Genomic DNA, 23,966 nt, shown 5'->3' with positions numbered 1-23,966 from the left:
TAAAGCTATGACATTTCAAAGACATTAATATGTCTAACTTACCAACTAAATAAACACATTACATAAACGTTAATTCTTCTGACACAATCTGTTAATAGTGCCTTGGCTTATTTTTGCTGAAGCATTTCTGCTGCATCCTCAACTAATATAATCTGGTTTTGCTCACAGAACCATAAAAGCTGCAAAAAAGAACCTGAACAGACCACACAGTTCTCCATCTGTGACCCACTCTAAAACTAAACGTTTCCTCTTCTGCTGAGAATGTTGCTCTTAGGGTTTAACACAATTTTTCCAATTCAATTAATAGTCCATGTGACACATTAACATTTGCAAATAAAATCCAAATTCACACACACAGAGCTGCATCCTACTCTCATGTGGATTCTGTCAACTCTTTATCTGCAATCACATAGTACATTTTCCCTTCTTACACAACTGAGTAGGCAAGCTGAAGATCTCTGAATGCTTCACAAGTCCTGAGCATCACGTGGGTTGCCTCCTGCACAAGCTCTCATTAGTTGCATTTTTTTTTTTGGCAAGTTCACTACGGCATGAGTTATAATTACTGAATACTTTTGGCACATGGTATAGTAACTGACATTGTCTTTTCCAGTGGCTGCCAAACAGGTTAGAATTTCTGAAGATAGAATGGCTTTATAGAGCAAGTCAACAGGAAGAGAAAAAAACATTTTTAGGCTTCTTTGCTCTCCAGCTCCCTCATCCATTCCTTTGAAGTCTTATTACAATAGTTTTCATTACTCCACTAAAGATTAAAAAAAACCCTGTAAATGGATTTCATAGCAAACAAATGTTAATTTTACTACTAAACAAACATAAGCCACAAGAAATCTTGCTGTATGAACCATCTTTTATGCATGAAAGTTGACCATTAAAATCCATGCTGCTTATAACAAACATTTAACGTGCCTGCCAGTAGTCCCTGTTCTGAGCTCTCTATATAGATAACTATTTAACAATATTAATGTGTATGCATTATGCCCCAAATCTGTTCTTACAGAGAACTATAACATCCATTTTTACAGAGAGCCATAAAATCAGTTTCACAGCATTGGTCTATGGCAAAACTTACACTGTTTTTGAGGATTATAAGACAGTAAACTCTGATTATTCTTTCTGCCATTTTCACATTTTTTAATAATTATTTTTCATAAAATTACATGCTGTTTTTCATCAGTTTACTTCCTATTGGCCTGCTCCATTCAGTCTGTTTTTGGGAGCTGAAGGGCCCACTCCAAATTATGAAAGAATTTCTGAAGCATCACCACTTGTATGTGGTCCTGGCTATTGGCCTTCAAAACAGTGTTTTTCTGCTTTGTTAACCTGTGATCATGATGGCCAAGAAAGACAGAGTAAGCGGTCTGTAGGCAGTTTACAGAATTCTGTCAAATAGTAACATGTGCACAATCATCAAATTCATCTGGGTACAGAGATGGCATGTAAGCATAAAGTTTGAAAGACTACTGTTTTAGGTCATTTGCAAAACAAAAAAGGATTGCCATTTCACTTCCCTTCACAGTTGTCCTTATCAAGGAAGGAGTCATCAAAACACCTGTGCATGTAACAGACTGCAGATGACGTTTGACAATCTAGCTTAAAAACAACACTATAAGGACTGAAAAAAAGTGTCCTTTCTTGACTCCAAAATTTATTGGCCCTGAATATCTCTTATAGTTTTTCCAGAATTTTTTCATTTTTTTAAGCAACTTATCTATAAATAATTCAAATTACTGGTTCTTACGTGTCTGTCTTTTTCTTCTCATCTTCCAGTGCCCGTAGTGTGTGCTGCAGTCTGTCAGTGAGGATCTCAAGTTCTTGAGTCAGCTTATATTCCTCTCTGAACTGCTCTCCCAAAAGAACCAGATCACGGGTAGCATCATGCAATGGAATATCACTCAGATATAAACCTCTTCTGGTTAAATCATCTAAGTTCATCACGCTGTAATATGGAGCAATCTATTACAATATGCACATAGCCTGGATGCAACTGAACTTACCTAAGGAACATTTAAAACTCAGATCAACAGCAGAGGCTGGGCCTAACTGTAAAAAGATTATGCTTCTAATCATCAGATATGCTGTACAACAAATCAAAATAAGAAATATCTTATTTGTGTTTACCTATGCCAATACATGGCTCTTGATTTTTGCATTTGAATATAGAATTCTCACTGATGAGTTTTATGAACACATGAAACACTCATTCCTCAGTGCCCAAATGAAAGCAAGATGATGTTAAGGTACTCTCTCCCCCATTTCTCTCTTCCTCCACTCTCTATCCCTTTTTTACATAGGAGATTAATACATTTTAACTGTGAAATCTGGTGTGTTAGTTCAACAAGCTGCTGGTTAAAGAAGCCCTCCATTCAAACCCTCATTCCAACCCCTTCTTTATAAACATCTCTACACTATTACATTGAAACTACTGCAAAAATATATAATAGGAAACTGAATTGAAGTGATAACTCTTAGCATCATCAGGTTAACAAACAAAAGACAAAACTTGTTTAAAGTCACTGAGTCATGAGGAATTCTCATTCTTAAAAACTGAGCGAGAGCATCTCAACGTTTATATTGAATTATTTAATAATTAGTCAAGTTCTAATGTCTAAATATCCCTCCTGCTTTTAGTATAAATCCATCACAGTCACTGGGATCAATGTTTGAGCCCATTAATCTCTGCAGTCCTGCCCTCGTAAGTGTTCTTAACTGCACTAATGTGGAATCACACTGGCAGCTGCAAAATTGAAGGCGGTATTATAGAACTCTTATAGCTTAAAGTACCTTGGTGAACAAAGAAAAAGAATGCTGTCTGCTTCTGGCAAGTATATCATTTGACCTTTGAGGCGTAAGCAGCTGATTTCTGTGCCAGTCAGTTCATCTTCACACTCTAGCTTTTCTACATCCAACAGCCCTTCCTGGTAATGAAAAAGTCACAATCACTATATAAGGCTAATGGTATGTGTATTACTCACCAGGCCATGTATGCAAATGCCTTCATTATGAAGGCAGTCAGAATGCTGGAATAGAGTTACAAAGCACAGTCTACATTAAAAAACAATTAATTTATCATTTGACCACTTTATCCTTATTTTATTGTGACTTGCTACCTCAGGCAGTATCATATCCTTCTTTACCTTCATGTTCACTATTTCCTGTTTTCTTTTGTGTGGTCTCATCACAATAGTTTGACAATAGGATTGCCTATTCTGTCACGTTCTAACTGTGCTGGGGACTATCTCTAAGAAATCTTGTTGGTGTCTCTCATGTACAGTTTTCTATAAATAAACAGGTGCCTTTACATAGTAGGTACTATTCTACATGCTGCACTCGTTTATACTGCCTGCCTCCTCTCTTGCCCTCTCTAGAAAAAAGGACACAGAAATGTGTATGAATGTACAGGCCCAAACAATGATACATTTCATATTTGTCTCCCATATCATTATAAAGGATAAGAAAGTGCAATTACCCTTCTACGCTTACTTCGGTACAATGCCATCCATAAAAGACAGTGGCCCTTTACAACAGGGACGATATGTGAAGTATATGCCCTTCTCCGTTCCTATAAAGCATACCACCTCACTGCTATACATGAATTCACATCCCTTACTTTTTTGGGCTCCAGACTCAAAAGGGACTGAGCTTCCTACTATGCAAAGTATTTTCTCTGAAGAGTTCTGAGTTTTCAGCACTTATTCTTATCTCTCCAAAGCATAATTACTTATAGAAAAGCCAAGTGAATATTCTCTAGTTACCTTGGTCCTCAGTACAAAGACAGTATTGATATGCGAGAGGATCCCATGGAAACTAATATCAATATGAGGCCGAACCAAGGAGAAAACTGACAACAGACTGCAATTTCCCGGCTGCAGCTAAAACATAAACAACAGTAAAACAGAAAACAAAGGATTTTTTTCATATATAATAAAATATACATGGAGTACTTATATTCAATTTGCTTAGATGACAATACCGAATAAAACATATACTTAATACATTTATCCATTAAAACACAAGGTTTTTTAATTAAGGTTTTCACATCAGAAGTATATTGACTTTGAAGTGCAATTCTAATCTAATTGGACTGTTTCACACTGGTTATCTGTCAAACTGTTCCCACCTTACAGTAAAAAGAATAAAAATGCTTTTTAGTGTTTTCTTCTTAAATGTCCTTCTCAAACTCCCCTTTCAATAACAAGCATATTATCTCTGATAATATGGATTCTATGGCCATTATTGAAAGCTAATAGTTATAGCTGTTCAGTGAATACCATTGGAAAAAGTCTTGAAGAGCTACTTACAAAGCTCTTCTTTCAAATCCTTCTGCAAAACATGGAGAGAAAATGTGTAGCAAAAAATGTAAATAAAATAAAATTACATTTTAAAATATGTCAGTGATTCAGATGGGTATGTTCAGTATTAGCCTACACAATCGTAAAAATAATTTCATGCTTTCACCATCCTACTTTTCTCTTATATTATTGTTTTTACCTGTTCCTTATTTTCAGAAACACTGTCAGTTCCTTCAGACAAGGACTGAGGTATCTTATTAAAATACAGAATTATGACACTAAGTGGACCTTTGAGTGGACCTTCTACTGTAAAAAAACAGAGGAAATTGCACTAACTGCACTCAGTCAGAAACATGGACATGTATCACAATCAGAGTTTGGCTCATCTTAGCTAATACTGATACTTTTGATGCACAAGCCAAAAGAGTGCACAGCTTCTTCTGTTATGCTGCATCTGACAGTTCTGTGATGCTAAAAAGCCTTCAAATATTTGTTATTGTCAAGTAATACATATAGACTAAGTACTTGCTGCTACAGTATACAGGTAGTATGCCCAAGACCATTTCCTGACCCCAGGGCCAAGTTGCAGAATGTCTCTTGTCCACACTGGAGAGTCATCTGCTGCTTTTATAGCACATACATCTTGGAGTGGGCTAGCAGTCCAAAAAGACTCAAGTATCAAGCTAACACCACAGCCATGTGGGCGATCAGGTGTTCTCTGCTCAAGCTTACTCCTTGGTCTCTTTTACATCACATTATGGACATACTCATAGGCAAAAGAGCAGACATAGAAAAGGGCTACTTTTCATAGTTCTTTTTCAAACAAGAGCAGCACTATATAGCAAATATTATACATTCACATAGGAATGTTGTTTAGATAGAGAATTCTAAAACTATTGTATTAATCTTTAAAATAAATCTGTTCACCACCCAGCATAAGTACCCTTTAGGACTATTCATGTATGAGAATCATCTAACCTGTGGAAGGACTCTGTATATAGCATTACCACACTGCGTGACCACCAGATCTCTGTCAAATATTATGTGGAAAGGAAAAGCCTTGCAGAAAGTATAGGGACTGATGCGAGATTCTTGTGTACCATTTTCTTCAAATCTGTCAAGGTCTTCATAGTAGTCCTCCTCTTTCGACTCTTTCTCTTCAATTAAAAATTGAATGTGGTCACATTCCTCATTTCTCTGTTGAATAACCTAGAAAAACAAGGGAAAAGATCAAAGACTGCAATCCCTCTTTCTCAGTAATAATTGGAATGTTATTACGAAGACAGGAATACGTTAGAGCACAAAGACAAATTAAAAAATGACATTTGCATCTTATAAAAATCTGTACTCTTACAAGTATTTCTTATTTTAAAACATATTTATAATTCCAGGGGAATAATTACTCCTTTGATTAGCCACAATCGCTCTTCTCATGAAAAGCATATTGAAGATCACTCAGATATGATCTATAACACCTGAGATGTATATCCTAGAACTAGGTGTTCAGGCTCAGGTTATGCTTGCTTTTACTGGTACTGCGCCAGACAACAGGACTCCCTCCCTCACCCCCCACCTTTGAACAAACCTGCAGCAAGTCTGGAATTATGCAAAACACTTGAATCCTTATTTTGATGAAAGCTGTGTGCAAAGTCAGTAGCACAACAGCAAGCAGTACTGATGAAGGGGTGGGAATGTCATAACCAGCCAGAGGAGAGGCAGATGGAGCAGAAGTTTGAATCTACAATCCTTACCAAAGATCAGGTCCAGTAGTTAAAATTAAAAGCAATTAAATGAAATCACAGCCAAAACAGAGTCATCTGCATCAGTCAAATCTCAAATAAATGCTTTGAATATAGCATTTCACTTCAGTAATTTCACTCAAAGTTAGTCAAAATTAAAAAAAAATAATAGGGATCATTTTGTTTGCAAGGACAGTCATGTATTGCAGTGTAAGTAAAGCAAATACCTAATAGAATAACATAATTTACCTTGAGAGGCCAAATTCACCTCTTCTCAAGCCTAATTAGATTTAATGACTGGAACAGAACAATTCTATTTACACAGTATTGTTTAGGGGCAATTTTCTGGAACATGTTGCGCCTGATTCTACTTTCACATAGAGACTGATACTAAAGTCACTGAAGCAAAAAAACAGAAAACAAAACCCCCCAAAAACCCCAAACCCCCAACCCCCCAACTTTTAAAAGTCTCTAATGCATTCTGATTCTGCCCTTTACACATAGTGTAACCACACAGATTAACAGCTGCAACATGAAAACAGAAGAATGTAGATGCATGCAAACACCGTAATGCAATCACTAAAATGTTTAGCTTATTAAACATTTCCCCGCTATGACTGTCAGTCATGCTAGCTGATGGTTTGGGGAAAGTTGATACCTGTATTTGTTCCCATTTAAATGTAGCAGTGTAGAACAGCAAAACAATATTTTATTGCTAAAAGATGCTTAATTTAGGGAGGTAGTGCTTCTTGATCTCCTATTTGACTATTCCTTTTAGGGAAAGACAGAGGCTTTTCTGGAAAGCAATTTGGAGCGGCAAAAGCCCAATTCAGGGGCTCTACACCATGTGCTTGATTCTCTATTTGATTATGTAAATAATGTGGAGAAAGACTGGCATACTAAAGCTTCCAGCTAATGTAGGTACGTAAAGCTGGACATGCAAACAAGCTCAAATATTAATGATGATAAAGACTGTTTTCCTTAAAAATATAGTGGTAGCCTATGTGGCAGTGGCAAAGAGAAGTGGAAAATTTTGAGTAATAAGAGGTAACCCGGAGGAGGAATAAATATGTGGCAATCATTTGATGAAAACAAACTATGTGGGTTTGTCTAGGAAAATGGAATGTAATAAATGCATACCTAGTTTTGTTGTGAATTCAAGGCTTAAAAGTCCTCCACATCTCCCTCTTCATTTAGATCATTATCCTTGCAAGTATGAGAGACTGTGGCCATAGTGAGGACTGACAGAATGTAGTTAGAATCTTAGCTTCTCTCATTCATACACACGCCCACAGGTTTTATTTTATTGTTACTATAATTGTAGCCAGGGATAGCTGAGATTATACATAGTAACTTTTTCCAAAGTCTATACAGTCATCACTAGAATTGAGCTATGCTTCCAGATTATTTCCAGAGTCTTAGATCTCACTTCGAAGAGTCACTTTTGCCACAGCTGGAAAAAAAATACATACTTTAGATGAAAAGCTTCTTCATTTGGCAAAGTAGTCCTAAAATTCATTTTAAAAAATCTAATATTTTTAAGGAAATGTCCACATTAAGAGCACCTCACTTTCCAGCAGTATTACTGGTATCACCTAAACACAATGCTAGTACTCTGCTACCATGCTGCACCTGTACTTACAGGTTTTCCTGCTACCATGCTGCTTCCTTCATCACTTCCCATTTTTATTAGAAATTACGGATGCTCCAACAAACAAAACTCAAGTGTTAGTTTAAAAGAATCTATAAAACTAGAACTGCTACATGCTTCAAGAAATGTCTAGCTAATGTTGAGGTATGACCTTCTACAGACCCTGCAAGCTTTCACGATGTTGAAGTCAGTCTGTTATATGATGCTGTTTCCCTAGATTAGAATATGCCAGTAACAGTACAAAGCTGCAAAATTCCCAGCCATCTTCAAGTTCATTTGCAACACTATTTTTGACTAGACTCCAGGGCATCCAGAAATGCTTGTTATATTTGTGCATCACATTAGTGCAGCAAATGTACAACAGGCCAAACACATGGAAATGTGTCAGACTTACAGGATGGCCACTGTGCCAGCTGCATGCTCCCACTAAACATGATGTGCTGTGGATACGGCAGATTTACTAAATTTGGTTCAGGTCAGCCATGCAGAGACCCTTATTAACAGCAGCTATAATCATATTCCTCTCCAGGCTAAAAGAGCTACTGATTCATCCTTAAGTAACTCCCTACTGGATATGTAATTTCATGATGTCTTTCCTGTTCATATTTTTTATGCACTAGCTAATCTACCTGCCTCATGATTTTATCTATCTCAAACAGCTTGCAATCTCCTCTTTTCTGAGGCATCTGAGATATAGATAAAACTCTATCTTGAAAAATTTGAGAGCGATAACTTGGTTTTGCTATCCTAAAAAATAAAAGCCAACCTAAAAATGTAATGAGGTATTTCTCCTCCACAGAATAACATGGGCTTTCTGAAAATACCACATTCTCAGATAGTGTTGTTCAATTATATCCATATTCACAGTACCTAAATTCTGGTCATTTTTCCTTGAGTTCCTTGAGCTTTTAACTTTGAGCCAATTTAAAACCAATACTTCCGGCCATTAACATAACAGATTAAATTCTACACTTTCACCCTTGTAAATACACATTCAACCTAATTGGCCAGACATTGAGTTGGAATAAAGACACTTTCAAGATTTTAGCCTAACTACTCTGGAGTAAATATAACTAGCACAGAAGTTGACAAATGAAAGTGCAGCAACAGCAGTGACAAAAGCAGGAATCACATCTAGTTCTTCTGCCTCCCCCTGTGGTCTTAGCTCATGACTGATATCAGCTTACCATGTCAAAGAGCTCAATCACCATAGTAACTGCAGTTAAAAACTGAAGACGAATCACTCTCCGGGTTTCAAAAAGAATATATAATATCTAACTGGTTACCCGCCTGTGCTTTCCAGAAGATGCATCTTCAGAATTTTACCTTGGTTAGCCAAGTGAAGAGCCATGTCAATATTTCAGCAAGGGACAATTCAGACAATGTCCAATTCAGAGAACATTTATTTTAAAATGACTTACTGGTTTAATATATTTGATGAACCTCACAGAAGAATTAAATCAAGTAGTATCATCATTTGTCTACATACAGCAAGCATAACGAACATCTGTTAAACTTTCCCTGTTGTACCTGCAACATGAGACAATGCTACAGATGTGTCCCTGAGATATACTCACATTGTCATGCCAAGAGGGGGACAAAATATCTTTGGACAGGGATCTTTTTCCTTCACTTTGTGAAGATTAATACAACGTTAGGTTTAAGCCATTTAAAGCTCAATACAGGATGAAATCTTTGACCTCTTTGATCAAAACTGACTGTTCAATGGCACTTGACAAGTTTGCAGCTGTCTCAGGGTGGTCCTGAGCCAAAGCAGTTCGCCATAGAAATGATATGGTCTTTAGATTTGCACACTAAAGGTGAAAACAGCAGGGATGTTCCCACCTGGCGGTCGGTTTCAAGGCAAAGACCGTCTCATTGTACTGCAACTCTGAGCCTGGAGCTGGTGAATTTCTGACTGCTCCTGAGGCAGAATTACATGCTGATTATGCTCTGTGATTGCCTTATCTGAATGCACAGCTACCCTTCAATGTCTGGCTCAGTACCACTTGGCCTCCATGATGACTGCCTAAACAGTTCTTAGGTCATCTCTTCAGCTGGTCACATTCTGGCTTTGTTTTCTGACTGCCATTAGCAATTAGACAATCAGAAATTATCACCTTGTCAAAGATTTCCTCTTGCCCTTTCTCTTTTGACATTGTAAACCATCTTGCCTGCTTGTCTAAAAGACAGATTTTTATGGCTTGCTATTCGATAATAACAGGACTGCAGAAGTCTGTCTTCCCAACAGATTTTTGGGCTTTGTAGGATTTTACAACATTCTTCACTGCCCTTTACCATTGTAGCCCTGAGAGAATCTCGGTGTTGACTTCACCTTCACAGCACACCCATATTTATACACAAACCCCTGTGACAAGTGAAGCAAGAGAAGGCACAGCCAGAAGGCTACTAACAGAGATCTCATGCCAAAGCTGGTCACCAGCTGCGTGAACATTTTTAGTTCTCATACTGAGACTGGCAGAAGTTAAGTATTCTTAGTGTGTTTTCAAAGTCAGGAACAATTCTTAGGACAGTCTGCAAAACAGTACCTTCCTACCTCTCTACCTCTATTTAGCTAAAATGGATTAAAATAGCAGGCAAGATAAGACAAATTGCATTTGGACTAATTAGCTGATTAACTTTAATCTAGGCTTTCCTGAACTATTTAACCGAAACTGGGAACCCAAGTTCATAACAAACTGCTAACACAGTTCAGAGACAAACTCAGAACTTTTTCGTCCCTTCAGCATACACTAACTCTAGGTCTAAAAAGAAAAGGCACATTTCCCGAAGGTCACCATTCTGGAACAGGAAAGTCCTGCTGTAATTTAGAAGAACATATACATAATGGTTTCTGGGTGAAAATACAGCAAATTGATTAAACTACATTTTTTCTATTTAGCTATTTCTCCACCCAAAGAAGCAATCTGACACAAAGCAAGAACAATATAGTTTTCTCAGTATTTCTTTTTGTCATATGATCATGAGATTCCCCAGGTTTTCTTTTCATCTGATAGGGCAAGCATTGGAAATGTCTGCAAATTCTACTTTAGGAGCTCTCAGAAACAAACTAACCAGGACTGTGGTGCAAGTAACCCGTGAAAACAAAATCTAATCACTTAATGAAATAAAAGCTTTATTATTGTAAAAGATCAGCTCAACTCTGTTACCACCTTCACAGAAAATGGTAATATGTTAGACACCTTCAAGCAAAATTTGATGAAAACACTTAGAAAGATGAAAAGACTTAGAAGCAATCTGCTCTCAAGCAGACTTATGAAAGCATTTGTTCTAAACAGCTGGAAAAGAAGAGTGGGTAATAAAGTAATTAAACATCAAATTGCAGATATTAACTTTACACTAATATAAAGAGAACCACAGAGAGATTTCAGTAAAACAGTCCCATGCTGGATTGTAACGTAATGGTAAAATTGAAGGTAAATGCTTGAATAAATAGATCTGGGAGAACAACTAGGAATCTCTGCATTCTTCTTGCAAGTAGGAAGGCAACTCCCATAATAGCAACAGAAACACAGGCTAAGCACTGAGGCTCTTATCAGTTCCTAAAACAATCCTTCCTTAAGCTAAATTCTAACTAAAATCTAAAACAAAACCTCATAGAAGAAAAGGCAATGGTTGGTCTGCAAAAACTTAGGGGATGAAAAGCAAAATCATTTTTTTTATGCTTTGCCATTTCAAACAATGCATTATTAAGTGTGAAACATGCAAGCACTAATTTGCTAAATTATGGACCAAGGGATTGAGATGAAAGAAAGCTGTCTGATTTTTTTTTTTTTCCTGTTCTCATTTTTCTTAATAGTGTAAAACTAGCCAGGTACCACAACAGCAGACTTGATCATTTTGCTGAGGTTTTAAAATGTTCACTCTGCAGACATTAATGATTAATAGCTGACCTTCAGTGTAATGAAGGGAGACTTTCATTGTCTATGTGGATAAGCTGCAAATTTTGGCACTCTCACCTTACAGAAACAGAGTAGCTTTTTATTCCCGGCATATGTACCACTAAAGTTATTTAGGAACTATGCAGCAAAGTACTATTTAATGTCATTACAGGTGTTAAAAGTTAGGCTTTATTAACCAGCAGAGATGAGAAAAAGTTCATGGTTGAAGGCGCATGACTTTCTGATAGCTGTTAATGAAATATTGTTCCCTTACTAACACATTCACAGGGTAACTGGCACAAAAAAATACAGACAACACACACTTTCTACAGCTTAGAAGTAGTATCAATTTTTATGGGCCTATATGGTTTTGGCTCAGTCAGTCTGCAAGAACAGCTTTGATTAAATTAAACTTTGTGCCTTCTTACAATAGGTTAGACTGATACTGTTAAATTTCTATTTAATTACAGTATAACAGTAAAATCTCCAGAAAATCCTAACAAAGTTAAATGAAAATTAAAAGTGTATTTATAATCAAGATCTAAACCTCTTTGGAGTTATTTGTGAGAAGTACTAGATGGATATCAGTACTGCCCAATACAGTCTTCTCAACAAAATAACAGACTATGGAGACAATTTGACAAAAGCATGTTTTGATAGCTGCTTTGAGCAGCCCCTATTTCTTGTCTGCCCCACTGATCACTTGTCTCTGCATGACTCTTTGGCTGCACTCACAGAACTCACCGATAGTCAGCAGAGCAAACTACATGAGGGAACAGATATGGGTAAAAATAACCCAGGGAAAAAACCTGTTAATTTGAACCCGGTTTACTTCCTCCATCTAGTTTATTTTATAGCTTCATGGCAGCTGCAGAGACACAGTTGAAGAAGCTATACTAGGACAGCTTGAGCAGTAAGAGCTGGGGGGCTGTGTAAGCTGGCTGTGCTACCAAGAGAAATGCGTGTCAGGCAACAGCTTGAGCACTCTTACAGCAAACTTTCCAGCATGGCCCTCCTGGTCTGTCTCAATGCTGAATAAACAGGAGCCTAAGAAGAAGGTTGTTTTGATTCTGTTGCATCCTTGCCTACTAACACCTGCTGTAGAAAGTCTGAAATATTTACAAACCAGGATCTAAACAAATAACATCAAATATGTCACCACTGCAATATAAAAACATGAATTCACTATAAACCTGAGTTAGCTTGTAAAACAAGATACTTACAAGGCAACACTGCAATACAGCATCACAAATACCTTTGTTATTGAATCCCTTGTTTTTGTGATACGCTCACCGAATTGGAGCTTTTTGAGCAAACAAACATATTTTATGGCAATGACTGCATGAACATTACAGTGAAGTGTTCTTTTGTTTTAGGCTTTAGCCAGATTAAAGCTAAAGCAAAGTATTATTACTTCAGGTGAAGTATACGGTGAGACTGCACTAGAAATGTAAGATGACTAGCGGATACTTCAGAAAAGAAAGCTTGCTGAAGCTGCTTAGACTCTAGTCTACTTGATGAAAAGTATTTGATATTAGTTGCAAAATTTCTAACACCAAACAGCTTTTATACTGCTGTTTTTCCTCCAGATCCAGGGACTAACTGTGCCTTGGACCATGCTCTGATTTTAGATATGCAGGGCCTGTTCCAGTGATCAATTAAATCTTTGTTGCTCTATATAGAAACAAAGCAAGGGCCTCATTCCAGTTTCTCAAGTGACTTAGCACACATGGCTCTATGTAAACTGCAAGACTTACGGACATTTCTCTATTCTTGGGATAGAAGATATATCCAGCTGCATTTCCACTCCCTGATAGTATGAGACCCACAAACACATCTTGGTTCTGGGAAGTAAAACCCTGCATGCAGACTGGAAGGAAACCACTGTGCCTCAGCCAGGCCCCATCAGTGCACGTCAGCCTCACGGTTTACACACAGATGAAGAATCTAGGACACAGAAACAAAATATCCGTGTTCTCACAGAACACACAGTAGACAGTACGAAATATACGCCAATTTTGAAAGAAACTAGACAAAATGTGCCCCAATAGCTCAGTACATAATTTCCGTACATGTCTTCTTCTTTGAATAATAGGGTAGTATCCTGAACTGTTACTGATTGGGCCTGTTTGCAAATTAGTGCTGGCCTTCTCAGTACATAGTTGACCTGCCTCTAAAACAACCCAAACGATGGTGGCTCTTCCTGCATCAATACTAAAGCAGTGCTTCACAGGGGGCACTGTGTTGGTACAAAAGTAATTCAGAGAAGCAATAAAATAAAGAAGCAGTCCTGTCATTCTAGATCCTATGGTGCTTTGTTGAAGAATGAGCTTTTCCTTACCATTTTTCTGACTGAACTGTAGTTAACTTACAGTCTAACATCCTGCAATTCTCTTAGTAGCTTGAATACTTGAAAGCTTGAATACATACTACCTGGCTTGGGACTTCTGAGAATTTGTGTTATTCTGGTGACAGAAAGCAGACTTCAACCTGTCATATACAACTAAGGGAGCTTCTACAAGTGCAAAGGGATATAGTTGGCATGGTGGCTTTTACATCATCCTATTTTTTCCACAACCAGCATTGACTATGACTCAGATGAAGGCTGGTCATTACAGAACAGGGCTGTTAAGGAAAGTGAGATGTCATGGTCTGCAGTTGATACATAGACTTGCTCAAAACCCTGACAGCTAGAGCCTGTAGAAAGAACAAAGGATACAGCAACAATGATAATGATTGTCTGCTATCATTTGTTTTTCTTGGTTTTGTCCTAATGGCATAAACTTCCAATGTGTACATGCCTTCATACCTTCATATCTATTTCTGTACCGTGGATCTGTTGAGCTACTGTTTTGATGATTCCAATGACAATATCCTGAAGACCTTCTCTTTCTGAGTAGTAGTGCAGAATGAGTCCCTTCCCCTTCTCTGCATCAGTGCACCTAAAGGAAGGGGCTCGCATACCTGGGTAAATAGTAGCAAGGTGGTCATGCAGAGCATCCAAGTTCTGGAACAAGAAATTAAAAACAAGATTATAAGACATTCACATATTAGTTTTAAAGAAAATAAGTGCATGTCATGTCTAATCTGGCCATCCCCTTTCTCACACCGGACACACTGTGCATTAGCTGTGTTATTTCTAGAACTATCTTCACTGCAGCCCTCTCAGGTAGCTTGCAATGTTCTTTCTGCCTACTGTACAAATGACTGAACAATGAATGGCGTCAAAAGTAGCACCAATAAAAATTACTCTAGACAGTAAAAACTCAGGCTTGACTATGCTGTATTTCAAAACACTCAGATGACTGAAAACCTCATATGTTTCTCAATCCTGCTCATCATTCATTTTCCTCCCCTCCTAATTCTAGTCCTTAACGATTTACAAATAACCATGTCCGAATAACCACAAATCTTTCCCCTTATTCTGAAACAACAGGCTAGTTCTGACATCGTAACAGTCAATGCAAGTGTGTAAGGCCTAACAAAGTTAAAAATTCTAAAGTAAAGATTTAAATAATTAAAACGCCAGGCTCAAACGCATACTTTCTTTGAGAGTAAGAGAAAAAATCCCACAGAACATATAGAACACATCACAGCTGCTGTAAAAATGTTTCAGAAAAGGTTGCTCAAGAAAGGGAAAAAAGTCTTTCATTTTTCCAACCGACATCCTAGACATTTTTTTAAGTTTTGACAAAACAAACTACTACCTGGAGAGGAAAGCTAAACGAGAAATTGACAGGCAGAATTTATGAAGAGATTAAAGAAAATGGTGAGATCAAAATCACATAACTCTAGCTCCAACTTTGATTATGAAGTAATTATCGCGGCTCTGTGTTGCTATTTACTGTATAATGTTTTAAGACAGAAAGCACAATCTGGTTTGCTGAATAGTGCTGCAGCCCAAATAAAAATGTAAAATGTATGCAACTCCTTCATATCTTATCTTTAAGTCCAAAACTTTACTACACATTTTAAACATTGTCTCGCATCCCCAAAGTCATTGTTAGCATCAGGTTTTGTGTACTGTTTTGTGCTAGCCCAAGGAGAAGTGAAATGAAAACATTTTCAATATGCTGGCTGGTTATCCTCCACCTTTCACGAGCATCTGTCGATCATCAAAGTTGTGGAACCATGCTGAACTTGATTTCATGTGAGTTGTGAAGTGTTTCAACAGCTGCCTTTTCTCTTGGGAGGCCTCCAGAGGAAATGAGGCTCTTATAAATGAATTCCGTAGGATGCACTCAGCCTGGAACATCCTCCTTCATTTTTCAGTTTGTTTCAAATTCATGTTTTTGTTGCTATATCAACACCTCTAAATTAAAACCTGAAGAAAGAAGAGTCTGGGACTCAATTCATCCCAGCTGTTAGTGGGCATTCAAGAGAAAAAAGTATAATGCTTGCAGCCAAATTCTGGAAATCTTTGCAGGACTCAAGACAACGAAGTTGAAAAAGACTGCTCTGAATGACTGTGGATGAGGAAAAAAAACAAGAGAGCTGACTAGCTCCAAGAGAGTGCCCCAAAATCTTCTTAATCAGTGTGTACTCCTCAGAAACATCTGGGATATGTTGGCCTTTGGGAAAAAAAACTCTTAAAGAGATACACAGAAAAGGCAGGTAATCTTCCAGCTACACAGTCATCAACACCTGAAGAGTTTCAGAAGGAATTTGCTATGGCAGATGGCCAACGTCAAGTACAAAATTTTTGTAAAATGGGTGTCTAAGTATGAAACTCCAGTACGAGTGTTGCTAAGGCAGTAGCCCCACTGTGCAAGACCACTTTGCCACCCTACTAGCCTATTACCGAAGGCTGTTATGTCTTAACAGTGGGACAGGTAAGCCTTGTGATATGCCCTTCTGTCCTGACTCCCTAAACATCCAGAGTGAGGGACTGGGCCAGGATGTACTGCAGCTGCTTCCAGTCCCCAGTGTGTCTTCCCATGCATACAGATCACAGGGTGAGGAAGGAGCTTAACTGTATCCAGGTCCTTGCTCCAACACAGAGTCCAGAAGCAGTGGAGATGTTCATGCACATCCAGGAGCTAAAAGCACTCCCAAGTGTTGCCATTCAGGTATTGTCATTGTCTCCTCTAACACCCATTCTTATTCCTTGTTGTATTTGCTCCTTTCTAAATTGTTATTGCAGCTTCTGGAAGAAAAATGTGTCTTTTTGTGGTTTGTTCACCTTTTATGGGCCAGAAAAGTGATCAGGTACAGGTAATCTTAAGCTCTCTCCCTGAATTCTTGACTCCTAGACCGCTCAGATATATGCCAGAGCTTGTGCTGGGACCAGAGATGCTACTTCTAGAGCTGCTGAGAGCAGTTACCAGCTCCCAGGTGAAACACAAAGGGATCTCTGAGCAGGAATGAGCAAGGACCAGTGACACTAAAACAGGCAGCTCTTGGCCTGTCAGAAAGTAACCAAGTTGTGACTGGCACCTGACATACACAGATATGCCATTCAGGCCTGTGCTGTACAGCATTTCTGGAAACTCTTCAAAAAGAGGGATTAACTTGCTTACATTTCTCGCACTGCAATTACGATCAATTACATAGCCAAGTAAATGATTCCCTAAATGGGACCATATTAACCACTACTCCAGTGTTTGATTGATTTTCTTTCAATAGAGAGCTACTGAACATAACATAAAAGTACACTTGGGACTTCTTAGGAGGTATCTCTTTTCACACCGCATCTCTTTAACATAGTGTCTTTCAATATGATTTGTACTTTTTCCGGGCCTGTGTTTTTCACAGAGAGTATAAATATTAGTTTTGGTTGTGCTGTCTTTTCCTCCTTCTTGAAGCACCTGTGTTTCATCTACGGATAAACTAAATTCTCTTCGAGATACCAAGGGAAGTAGAACATAAATGTCAGGGCTATTTTCACAGGCTTTAAAAAACTGAAGCTCTCAATTATTTCATAAATCCTGAGCTCAGTACAGATTTCAAGATGCACCTTGCACCTTTTGGAACGAACTTTATTATGTATTTTAAGAATCTGAAAAAAGCTCAGCAAAATAAACTCAATCTGTAAAAAGGTTTATTTTTTTAATAGGCATATAAATTAGTTTCCTGACCTAGTCTGACTGCTGGAAGCTGCAACAACAATAAATCACAGATAATGTTGATTTTCCATTATAATAACAAGTTAAAAAGTATACTGTTGGCACAGCTACTAATACATTAGTCCAGTCAGAATTTACAGGAGTACATACTAGTGAATGTCCTCTGTTAACACTGAAATTCAAACAAAGCAGCCTAAAATGTTATCATTACAAGAATATAAATGTAAACTGTTCACACTTTTACAGAGATTGGGTGCACACTACAATATGTGTCCAATTTTCTCATCATCATTCTTGGTAATGAACAGAAAGAGAAATACATTGTATGGAAAATGGGAAGAGGGAAAAGAAGAGGAAACAACTGGCCCCTCACCTTATAAAAGTGATGGAGCAATGGGTCAGCTATCTTTTAAATGTTTTTTTCTTCTTCCTCTACTCCTATACAACCCCTAACTGCAACTTCATTACCTGAGTCTCCTTTAAAAATTGCATTTACCTAAAGAGTTGCTTTAAGGGCAGCTTGTGAATGGAGCTATGAAATGTAAGGATGTCACATCCCACAGACAGACCATGGACCACAGGTGGCATGCAGCACCTGGAGAATACACATATCCTGTTAGCCTGACCAGCAGTTACAGTCCATGGGTTTTGTAAAAGTCTGGATTGACTAAACCTAGAACATTCTGGAATAATACAGGTTTTGTGGCACATAGTGAGACAGCTACACTAAGAATCCAGTATTTGCATCACAAAGGAGTATAAGCAAACTACGCACTCCGCTCTTTTCAGTTATTATTGGAGAGATTTTCAAAGGAACAGATGACAAAAGCGGTAAGTTCCCAGTGAAAATCAACAGGCATTTGATACTCAGCTATTGGGCAATCGCCCCTGAAGTCTTAACCAGTTCATTGTTTTTAAACTCATTCCAGCACACACTTCTCTCCAATAGTGATATATGTTATGAATTTTAAATCTAAACTGTCTTCTGCAGTGAGCAATTTTCAGGTGACAAAAAAGGAAACCCTCTTTTTTGTCCCTTCCACTTAGAAATCAGTCCTCAGAGAAGTTGCTACATTTCTTCCATGCTAATGAAAAAATAATTTTGTTTTATTTGACAGCACAATATCACACTGTTGTAAAGTTAGGAAAGCATGAAAGTTGACTGAAATTACTGCTGCTCTATCCCATCCTCTGTCACAGTCTCCTGTCACATGGGTAAGCTGTGGTGAGCCCTAAAATTGTACATACTCTATAATTCGAAATAACCAGTATCTATAATTGTCAAAGAGAACTTAGGATAAGAAATGTCCTACGAATCTGAACACCACATTTTCTGCTACTATAAATAAGGTAAGTACTGTTAATTAACACCCACAGATAATTTGAATTGGTGGGTTGTTTAATGTCTCTTTGGGCTCCATTTCTGTCACATACAAAAACTTCTGTTCAAAACTTTTCTTTGCAGTTATATCAAACGTTAAACTTGAGAAACTTCAGACTTACAAATACCTCTGCAATCTCAGCTTACTTGCCTTCTGATTTCTTTTTCATGTAATTCAACAGCCAAAGATGTTATTGGACTGCAAATAGCAAGAAAGAATTTTTTCCATGGTCCCTCCACAAATAAGTCTGAGATTACAGTACAACTCTTATCTCCCAGTTTCTACTCCCAGTCTAACCTGTTGACTAGACCATATTTCTGTCTTGTCCTCTGTATCTGGAATACTTCAGCGAAAAAAAATATCTTACCTGCAAAAACTCTCTGACATTTGAGCCCAAAACACGTAGAATTGTATCATAACCAGATTCTTGACAAAACACAAAAAACATCTTCCCAAACATCTGAAGGATTTCCCCAGCATTTAGATCTAGTTAAAACGGGAAAATGGGATTCAGTACAAATACTGCAGTTCATGTACTTCGCTTACCACTTTAGTCTCTTTTGCATAAATAAGAAAGACGGTGCCTAAACTCTACCCAGATCCAGCAAATCAAGAATATGAGGAAAACAAGATTCAGGGTCAGTGTACCAAATAATGAGTGTTAAATACAAGAATTTCATGGGGATTTACCAATTACCATTCTGATTGTGCTACATTTTGAAAATGTATAGCATTTTAAATGTTGGTACAGATAAAAAAAACACTACTCATGAATAAAAGAACTACATAGTTAATAATGCAGACTTCAGAGGAGTTATTTCTGGTTTACAATAGTGTGAAACCACATCAGTTGCTCCAATCCAACGTGACTACTACAGCCATCATGGCCTTATGGGTTCTTGGCTGATTACTGATTTGTACTGCATTTGGGGAATGTAAATAAAATAATGCTGATAGGCATAATTCTACTTTTTAAATTCCAGTCCAAGCTGCAATGACTGAAAAAAATCAATGCTACCCAAATCAATGACAGATATGAAATGAAATGTATCCATGCCACAAACACCTTTGTAATGGCACATGCTTGTTTGCAGTTTTGGCAGAGAGATCAAGGATTAAGCAGCAATGGACTGCTCTTGCAGCTGGGGGTGGAACATGGGTGTAGCAGGAGGGTAGTTTTGGTGTTACATTGTTACTTGTACTGCTGGTAACACTTCCATACCCTGTGGATGAAATATTACTGCAATTTAAGGTGTACCTGGTGATCTGGAATACTTTACAAGTAATGAAAATCATTTCAAGAAATAAAAAGAATAAAACTATTTCAGCTAAATGAAAAAAAAATCCTTTCTTCTGAGGACCATGTTTCATGTTTCAGAGAACTGCACTAAATCCTGTTTCACTGTGCTACATGGATGTGTGATTATTATCTTTTATGTGATGAGAGGGCAAACCGGTGCATTTAAAACTCTGAAGAAATTGGGCAGGAGCTGGCCACTAAGAGCAGAAAGAACTCCTAGAAGATATTTGTATTACTTACTAAGGACTTTGCTAGCAGCTGCAACCAGATCATAGGTTTTAGAATCATCATAAATTATTCTGACAAGAAATTGTCCTTCTTCATCCAGCTGTGCTTCCTTCCTAAAAAGAAAATATGAAAAAATCTTTTGATTATAGGAGAAGCACCAAATCTATAAATCAACTACATATGATTTGGAATTTGTCCTTTAAATAAAATAAGTTTGTAGGTTCCACCTCCGAGAAGTCACTTACTATTGAAAATTAGAACTAGATATGTTTCATATCTCATAGCAATCAAGGTACAATACGAAACCATTATTACTACTTGTGTTCTGAAAAAAATAATTAATTGGGGGAAAATAAATACGATTTTTCAGTACAGAGCCTCACAAAGAAGTTGCTGAACTAATAAAGATAGGATTTGTATTTTACAATATGCAAATATCCGATAACCCAGCCCAAGATGGGCTTTTTTTTTTTTAAGTAAGTGTTTTCATTCTTTCCAATTTTGATTACATTTTATTTATAGAGGCATGAGATGTTTTCAACAACCATTTGCTCATATCTTCAAAGAGAATCTAAAACCAAGACGTAGGTACCTAATCAAATGGCCTAATCAAATACCCCTTTTTCAGAATTCTGCACACTCCTGGTGGATTAAAAAAAACCTGCAAGGATTTTGTAATGCCTTGTTCACATGTCAGTTTTTCTTAAGTAAAGCGTTACCAGTTATTTAAAGCGTGATAAGAATACACATTTTTTCACTAAAGAAAACAGTTCTCAACCCCAGGTTTAAAACAAGACCACATATGTACAAGCCTTGTATTTGACACAAGTGAATAACTAGGAAGGTTTCACAACTGTCTTCCTCCCTGTTCTGCCCAAGCAGTAAATGCAGGTGCCAGGCCACTGCTGCTGCACAGCAGCGGCAGAGCGCCTGCTCTCTGAACAAGGACAATGACTGCCTTTGTGGGGGGCATTCCCCTGGACCCCCAAGTGCTAGCTGCTCCCCACTGCTGGCCCACTGCATGCAGAGCGTGCCAAGTGACACACTCCCCACTCTGCCCTTCGGTAAGGGCCAGTCACATGCTGAATTCACTCAGCATTCTGGGGCACATCCTCTTCCAGCGGGAAGATGTGGATGCTCCAGGGGGATGGCCCAGTCTCTGATGCAGTTGTGCCGTTTGCTGAAGGCTCCATAGGTCTCCCCAGGCAAAATAGCAGCATCTCCTCTGCCACGTGCAGCAGCAGCAACTTGGGTTTGCCCTTCTAACGTCCTGTGCATAGCCCTATTTCCTTTCTCAGTATATTTATTTTTATAGTAGCTGTTCACCTTCCGTGGTCTTGCCTATGATGACTCTCAATAGAGACAGTGTCCTTTGCAGAACGAGTGAGAAACAGGAAATATTTATACATACTCATTCTCCAATTCATGCACCTAGAATGTATTTTAGCTCAATAAAACTAGCATTATCATGGCATCAATAGTATCTCTGCGGGTGAGGGTCACAGCTACCTCATTAGAAGAAAAGATAACCTCTCATCTAAACACAGCTCCGTGCTATGGATCACTTCAGAGAGACAGAAGACAAAGAAGTTGCAAAGCCTACAAGGGAATGACTGAATCACACCATCTTATGTTACCAAAAAAAGAAAAAAAAACCCTAACACAGAGAGTTGTTCTTTAAAAAAGCCTTAGAATTAGAAAAAGTATCAGAAAGGCAGATGACGATGTAGATTTTTATAAGAACTCAACTTATGTCATATGAATTAAGACACATAGCAGCTCAGGACTGGAATCATCATCTTTCTGGTGTACAAATGAAAGTGAACCACAAGTAAAAAAATTATTTACTAGTACCATGGTAATGAAGGGCTTTTACCAGAGTAGGACAGAAGTGCTACATGAGACAGAGTCGAAACATACTATTTAAGAGTTAGTATTTCTAAGTGCTCTAAATTTCTAAAATGATCAGAGGAATTATAAAGCTTTAAAAGGTAGATTCTAAAACTACTATTTGAAATCCTCCATTCCCTTTTCATCAGTATATTTGTCTCTAACATCATAACGTGATCAACCGTCAATCAAAACAAAACTCATTGACTGAAATTTGGATTATAATTTTCTAGAACTCGCATAACCTGCTTTAAAATGAAATAATACAAACTAATAATGCCTACACAACAAGTAGCAATTCAGGCAATTACCTTTACACTGGAATTATCCAGTCATACAAACACAGACATTTCTTATTTTACTCAAAGGGGAGAGAGCTCTGAGAATTAAGTACTTTTGTTCATCTTAAAACTGCTAAATGACACATGGCACTGCTGATCAGGCCTGACTCCAATCTTATATGGTATTATTCTATTGACTAAATGAAATTGCTCCTCATTTTACCCTACAATTAGTAAATCAGTCTTTGTCAATCTGGCCACTTATCAATGGAAGTCTTGAACCCATTCTTTTCTTCTTCCTCTTCCTCTTGATGATGTCTGTTCATCACATTCTTATCACTTACCAACAAATATGCTACACTGTATTTCTATATATTGTATTTTTAAAATTAATTAATGAAGCCTCCTAACTGCTACATGACATGCATATTTATATACCTACTCTACAAATAGACATAATGAGCTAAAAACAAATTAAGCAGTCTTCCCAAAGCAATACAAGGCCACAGAAGAGGTGAGACTAGACATCCTACAGAATTCTATATAAAAGTAATGTTCTCTATTAAATGGCATGAAGAAAATCACATGTTTTTCTTGAACTCTCAGGGAGCTTCCCAAAAGCGATGAAAGAACAGACACTGGTAAGCAGGGCAAACTGGCTGCATGACTGTTCTCAAAGAGACAGAAAAGTAACCATGGTACATCTTTTTTGTAAATGATCAGTTACAGTAATTTTAGTGATTACTTGAAGAAACAGTGTATTTATGAAAAAGCAAGTGGAAAGGATACGTGTACACACAGTCCCTTAACATACTCTTCTTTTCATATTCAAGAATAGTACTTCTGGTCCTCTCTCCTCAGCTGTTCTCTGAAAACTTCAGATCAGCCTGCAGCATACCAAACCCCACTGATTTCTGAAAACAGCTCCCATGTCACATATTCCTCCTTCTCCTAAGTAGGAGAAGAGCTGGATTTGTTAGTGAAATATGTTGTCTTGGAGCATATGAGGTCAGTCAGGGATGCTGGCATTTACAGTTCCTAAGAACTGGACTGAAATTAATATGAGAAAAGAAAACTATCTTGATTCTTTGATTCTTAGAACATGGTATGTAACTAAGTCAGATTTATTTTAGAGGAAAGCTTGCAAAGGGTGAACAAACTTTCCCACATCGCTGACACACACTGTGCTTTCTCTTAGTCTCTCAATCTTCTCAGCCA

The 23,966-nt window shown here is 37.7% G+C and overlaps 1 protein-coding gene across 5 annotated transcripts in view; it reads right to left on the bottom strand.

Annotated features, from left to right (window-relative positions):
• Positions 1 to 23,966, bottom strand: part of GUCY1B1 (guanylate cyclase 1 soluble subunit beta 1) — a 45,549-nt gene that overhangs the window by 6,801 nt on the left and 14,782 nt on the right. For 2 of the 5 annotated variants that reach the window (XM_064510884.1, XM_064510880.1), the window contains 7 exons: positions 20,590 to 20,690; positions 19,417 to 19,535; positions 14,412 to 14,609; positions 5,289 to 5,519; positions 3,774 to 3,890; positions 2,803 to 2,936; positions 1,760 to 1,957 (listed from right to left, as the gene is read on the bottom strand). In XM_064510884.1, the coding sequence (XP_064366954.1) occupies positions 1,760 to 1,957; positions 2,803 to 2,936; positions 3,774 to 3,890; positions 5,289 to 5,519; positions 14,412 to 14,609; positions 19,417 to 19,509 (971 nt within the window). In that variant the 5' untranslated portion in view covers positions 19,510 to 19,535; positions 20,590 to 20,690. Of the gene's footprint in view, positions 1 to 1,759; positions 1,958 to 2,802; positions 2,937 to 3,773; positions 3,891 to 5,288; positions 5,520 to 14,411; positions 14,610 to 18,163; positions 18,185 to 19,416; positions 19,536 to 20,589; positions 20,691 to 23,966 lie in introns of those variants that run through there. The other 3 variants (XM_064510882.1, XM_064510881.1, XM_064510883.1) reach the window with 2 other exon arrangements.

The sequence above is a fragment of the Dromaius novaehollandiae genome, chromosome 4 (assembly GCF_036370855.1).
Source record: "Dromaius novaehollandiae isolate bDroNov1 chromosome 4, bDroNov1.hap1, whole genome shotgun sequence".
In the NCBI taxonomy this organism is placed as follows: Eukaryota; Metazoa; Chordata; class Aves; order Casuariiformes; family Dromaiidae; genus Dromaius; species Dromaius novaehollandiae.
This window is presented reverse-complemented; position numbering and strand designations above follow the sequence as displayed.